Genomic DNA, 6,350 nt, shown 5'->3' with positions numbered 1-6,350 from the left:
AAATAAATCACTCAGCCAATTTAGTGCCCCCTGGCTGTATAGTGCCCTTAGCATTTGCCTATATAAAGGGCCGGCTCTGATGATAATTAATATTGACTCTGAATGTCATAACAGTGCATTTATAGGGTAAAATATTAAATATAAAAAAAAACTGAAAATAATTCAACCTGAAACAAAATAAAACAGTAATAAAGTCAGTTATATGTCAGTTTTTAAGTGGTTGTGATTGTAAAGCATAAATAGCACTTGCTGAATTTAAAGGGTTAAAACAGGAAAGAATGTTTGGACTTCCTTCACCATGGCAACACTGGAACATTCATCTCCTACTTTTGGCTTTCATGTTCCACCGTGGAGGCTCACTAGTTGACTTTGGCATCATCTTAATCATCTATTATTCATAAAACCACACACTGAATCCATCCCACTAAACCTCACTCATCATCTTGAAGTGGTCTTTCTCACAGAGGCACAGATAAGAATGGCTGAGGGTAAGATGGTTCGAACCATGAAGAGCAAGAAAAGCACGTCCAACATTGACGACCCATCCTTCACCTTATCAGGAGCAACCAGCAGCACAGACAGCAAGAATGCTGCCATGACACCCCTGAACTGGTCTGACCCTGTCTGCCTCAAAGAAACTTCATCCTCCTCCTCCTCAAAACCACAAATGATGAAGTTGGAAAACATTGTCAAAGTCAACAGGAATACTAATGACTTTAAGGAGAAATATCAGGAATTCAAAGCAGTCGGCAAAGGCCACAGCGGAGTTGTCTTTGCAGGAATACGCCTCTCCGACTCTAAACTTGTAGCAATTAAGCATATTCCGATTGACAAAGTCCAATACATGTGGGTGAAAAAGAACGGATTCTATTGTAAAGAGATATCTGAGGTGGTCCTCATGGCCCAGGCGGCCGGTCTCTTTTGCAATGGCAGTTGGGCAAACCGCGGTGTCATCGGACTATTGGATGTCTACGAGTTGGAGGATGAAGTTCTGATAATTATGGAGCGACCCTTAAAAGCAATGGACCTCAATGACTTCTATGAGATGAGTGAGGGACAGATCCCAGAGTACGAGGCCAAGACCATCTTCCAACAATTAGTCACTGCTGCCCTGCTAACTCACAGAAACGGGATCTTTCACCGTGATTTAAAGCCAGATAACATCTTGGTTTCCATGGTCCAAGGAAACATCTCAATCTGGATGCTTGACTTTGGCTGTGCCACTTTTAGACCAAACCAAGAAAAGCCCTACACACAACTTGTTGGTGCTTATGACTTCGCACCACCAGAGTACTATCTACAGAGGCAGTACAGCGCAGAGCCGACTACAGTTTGGCAAATAGGGGCCATGCTGTACAGCCTCTACAGTGAAGAAACTTTCCACACCATGGACTTCATAAATAAACGAAAGCCCCTATGTGACCACCTGTCTTATGAATGCAAAGACTTCCTTAACCAGTGCCTGAACATCGACCCAAGGCAGCGACCGCGATTGTCTCAGCTTCTGAGACATCCCTGGCTTACCACGCCAAGTTCCCCACCACCACCACCACCACCACCCCGCCCAAGTGTCTGTTAACACCATCGCTGTAATACAACGTAATGAGTAATAGGACATGCATAGCTCTGTCTGTCTGTGTATCTTTCAAGTTTTTTTGACTGTACGTTTGGTGACCATTTAGTGCCCGAACATCAAAGGTGGTGCAAATACTATTTTTTATTATTGCTGTTTTTGTTTTGTTTTTTACATTTATCTTCTGCTGAATGTGTGTAAATTTCCCCTTGTTGGACTAATAAAGGTCATCTTTATCTTCATGAATATCTGTTGGATCTGTTGTATTCTCTCGTATCACTGTACCACCAAAAAAACCAGGTCAAAGAAGCGGTACCACACATTCTACTTTATCCATATGACCATCGTGGCTGCTCTATAAAAGAGAGTACAGCAGCGCTGGGCTGAGAAATCATGAACAGATGAAGCAGTAATTGTTCAAAGGGTATCTGTAGTGGACATATATATAACAAAAATGTGTTTAATGCATTACCAAAAAAAATAAAGTGAGAATTGAGTGTATGGATTTCATCAAGATAATCAGTTAATGCCTTTAAAATTTTACTTTGTAAAAACATCCAGTAATGTGCAGTCACAACAGGGGAGGGACGCAATGGTACGACATTCAAAGTCATACCATTTTACTGCAAGAACATACAATATATGCTAGAAAATTATCTTGCAATGGCAGAATAAAAGTAAAACTACAATGAAAAAACTGCTCTCTATTTACAAATTAAAATGATGTTTTTAAAAAAAAAAATGCATTTAAGCTTCTATTGGGTTCATAAATGTGTGAATCTGAATCCAGAGAAGTCATTACCTCACCAGTCACGAGCCACACAGCACGTCACTGCATACATCAGAACATTTAACCATTTCATTTTTACTTAATGAAAATAAAAAAGAATGAATAAGAAATGATTGATAATAATAATAACTAGAACTGCAAGCAGTTATGAAAGGGGGCCAAGCCTTCCATCACGACTCGGCCCCCAGGTTTCGCGGAGCCTGTGGAAGTACGTCATGAAGGATGACGGGCTCGTGACGAGCGTCAGAACACAGGCCAATGTGCCATTTGCTGTGAACAGATGGATATGAAGTTTTGGAAGATGTGATTTAAAGTGTGAAAGTTACTGGCCAAAATGTGTTTGCACCCTTTATAGTGCCACCTAGTGGTACACTTTTTGGTATGGGTGATCTGTGTGCTCTTCTATAGTTACCCTGTAAATTTCACAGCCCTCAACATATTACTTCAGCTGAAATAAAGGCTTGTTTATTTACATGTTTTGTAGTAATAAGCCACGCCCACTTTGACCAATCGCGATTAACTTTGATATACGGTCCCAGGAGCGACCCAAAGTCATACCCACCAAATTTGGTAAAAATCGGTTGTGCCATTTAGGAGATATACATTTCTCATAATTGCAGTGCCCCCTAGAGGCCTAAATTATTCAAATTTGGCTCTTAAACCCACAGTTACATGCCAACCAAGGATCTCAGAATTGGTGGTGTTAGCAATTATTTTGACCGAGACATCCAACAGTTTACGTTTTCATAGCTCGCTAGAAAATTTTACCCGTTAATATTTTGCGCTTATTTTGCACAAACAAATTTTTTTGTTGAACTGTAGAACAAATCCAAATGAATCATACCCTCCAAATTTGGTAAAATTTGGTCATGCCATTTAGGAGATAAATATATTCGTTATTTGTAGCGCCCCCTAGTGGTCTACATCATTTAAATTTGGCTCATACCCTCACAGTCACATGCCAACTATGGAGCTTAGATTTGGTGTTGTTAGCTTTAATTTTGCCCGAGATATGTGCCAGTTCGCATTTTTATTGCTAGCTAGAAAACTTTACTCGTTAATAACTTGCGCATACTTTACCTGAACAAAATTTTTTCGTCAACTTTAGATCAAGTTTAACTGAAGACTCTAAGCGCCAAATTTCACACTGATTGGAGAAAACCCCAAGGAGAGGTTTGAAAAAGTAGGTTTTCCAGTTTTTGCGATTTTGCTCCAAGAAAAGTGAAGGCGGAAATGGGCGTGGCCTAGCCCAGGTGATTCAGTGCTATTCAAGGAATCTGTGGATATGAAGGTTTTAAATTTACAACAAACGGTGTGGGAGTTATTGGCCAAAACGCGTTGACCTTTGTTATAGCGCCACCTGCTGGCAAACATATGTCAATTTTTGCATCCAAGGTACGCGGGGTGGTCTGGACCAGCCACCCGAAGGGCATCGTCCTACCTTGCACGGTTTAGCCTGAAGCATCACTTTTACCGGAAGAAACATAATAATAACTTGAACTGCAAGCAGTTATGAAAGGGGGCCAAGCCTTCTCGCGTGACTCGGACCCCAGGTTTCACGGAGCCTGTAGAAGTACGTCATGAAGGATGACGGGCTCGGGGCGAGCGTCAGGACACAGGCCAACGTGCCATTCGCTGTGAACAGGTGGATATGAAGTTTTGGAAGATGTGATTTAAAGTGTGAAAGTTACAGGCCAAAATCCATTTACACCCATTATAGCGCCACCTTGTGGTACACATTTTGGTCTGGGTGATCTGTGTGCTCTTCTATAGTTACCCTGTAAATGTCACAGCCCTCAACATAATACTTCAGCTGAAATAAAGGTTTGTTTATTTATATGTTATGTAGTAATAAGCCACGCCCACTTTGACCAATTGCGAATAACTTTTAGATATGGTCCCAGGAGCGAACCAAGGTCATACCCACCAAATTTGATAAAAATCGGTTGTGCCATTTAGGAGATATAAATTTCTCATAATTGCAGTGCCCCCTAGAGGCCTAATTTTTAAAATTTGGCTCATACCCTTACAGTCTCATGGCAACCTAAGAATTGGTGGTGTTAGCAATTATTTTGACCAAGATATGCAACAGTTTGTGCCTTTAAAGCTCGCTAGAAAACTTAACTCGTTAATATTTTGCCCAAACAAATTTTTTTGCTAAACTCTAGATCACGTCCAAATGAAGACTCTACGTGCCAAGTTTCATGCCGATTGGACAAAACCCCAAAGAGTAATTTGAAAAAGTAAGTTTGTGATATGTAGTGACTTACAAAGAGCAATGTGCTGTGGGAGTGGGCGTGTCCTATGTAGGAAAATGCGACTCTATGTAGGGAACATGTGGATATGAATTTTATGAAGATGTGAATTAAATTGTGAAAGTTTAAGGCCAAAATGTTTTTGCAATTATAGCGCCACCTAGTGGGACAATTTTTGGTATGGATGGTCTGTGTGGTCTTCTATATCTACCCTGTAAATTTCACTGCCCTCAACATAATAATTCAACAGAAATAAATGTTTGTTTATTTATGTGTTATGTCATTAGCCACGCCCACTTTGACCAATCGTGAATAACTTTGAGATATCGCCTCAGGAGGGACCCAACATCATACCGCCCAAATTTGGTAACAATTGGTCGTGCCAATTAAGAGATATAAATATTCATTATTTGTAGCGCGCCCTAGTGGTCTACATCATTAAAATTTGGCACATACCCTCACAGTCACATGCCAACTAAGGATCTCAGATTTGGTGTTGTTAGCATTTATTTTGACCGAGATAAGTGCCAGTTTGCATTTTTATAGCGAGCTAGAAAACTTTTCTCGCTAATAATTTGCGCATCATTTACCCGAACAAACTCATAGGGTTAACTGGAGATTACGTCCAACTGAAGACTCTACGTGCCAAGTTTCACACTGATTGGACAAAACCCCAAGGAGGAGTTCGAAAAAGTAGGTTTTCCAGTTTTTGCGATTTTGCTCCCAGAAAAGTTGAGGCGGAAAAGGGCGTGGTCTAGCCCAGGTGATTCAGTGCTATTCAAGGAATCTGTGGATATGAAGGTTTTAAATTTGCAACAAACGGTGTGGGAGTTATTGGCCAAAATGCGTTGACCTTTGTTATAGCGCCACCTACTGGCAAACATATGTGAATTTTTGCGTCCAAGGTACACGGGGTGGTCTGGACCCAACCCCCAAAGGGCATCACCCTACCTTGCACGGTTTAAAGCACCAATCTGTATGATTATGTGGATGTTCTCTTTTTTTGTAAAAGAGGACAAGTTCACCTTTAATGATGATATAAACCTCCTGTTTATATATCTGGATGTGTATAGTGAGTAACAATAATCCCATATGATCGAATTGTGATTTAAAATTGTATTAATATTTGAGATACAGTACATTAGAAATGTAATGAAATTTGGTGGTAAAAAAATAAAATTAAAAGGATCACAACATAAAATAAAGTAAAAATATTGTAAAGAAGTGCGATGACATTTGACCCTCCTGCTTCCTGTATCAGCTCAGAGGCTGCATTGTTGACAAGATGGGGGACATCATGGATGCTCCGTCAACTTATAAGTCAATTGTGTGTAGTGATACACCGGTTGAAACAGCAAGCGTGCAAACAGCGCAGTCAGTCCAAGCTTGGCTGGATACAAGCCAACGTGTTCTTTAGGCAGTCCGAGACCTTGGTCCGCTACAATGTCAATGGGGATCTCGTGCAGCCTGAAAACATGTACTGACAGAAGTTTGGCTGTCTCCAGTGCCTAGGCAAGTTAGGCAAGGTAACATAGTGGACAGCCTTGTAGAAGCAGTTAACAATAGTGAAGATAGTGGTATTACCGTCGGGAGGCGGAAGTCCTGTAACAAAGTCCACAGCAAAGTGAGACTAAGGACTAGGAAGCGGGCACAGCAGACCAGCTAGAACCTGGTGAGAGACCTTTTCCTGGGCACAAACAGAGCAGGCAGCAACATACTACTGTACATCTTT

General features: G+C 41.0%; 1 protein-coding gene across 1 annotated transcript; it reads left to right on the top strand.

The window, feature by feature from the left end:
- Positions 1-478: 478 nt before the first annotated feature.
- LOC114473687 (serine/threonine-protein kinase pim-2-like) lies at positions 479-1,579 on the top strand. The gene has a single exon (XM_028463453.1). The coding sequence runs from the start codon at positions 479-481 to the stop codon at positions 1,577-1,579; it is 1,101 nt and encodes a 366-aa protein (XP_028319254.1).
- The last annotated feature ends 4,771 nt before the right edge of the window (positions 1,580-6,350 follow it).

The sequence above is a fragment of the Gouania willdenowi genome, chromosome 12, assembly GCF_900634775.1.
Source record: "Gouania willdenowi chromosome 12, fGouWil2.1, whole genome shotgun sequence".
In the NCBI taxonomy this organism is placed as follows: domain Eukaryota; kingdom Metazoa; phylum Chordata; class Actinopteri; order Blenniiformes; family Gobiesocidae; genus Gouania; species Gouania willdenowi.
Note: the sequence above shows the minus strand (reverse complement) of the source record. Positions and strands in the feature narration are given on the sequence as shown.

Coding starts and splice junctions, on each gene's coding strand:
- LOC114473687 (XM_028463453.1), top strand. CDS start 479: ATGGCTGAGGGTAAGATGGTTCGAACCATGAAGAGCAAGAAAAGCACG.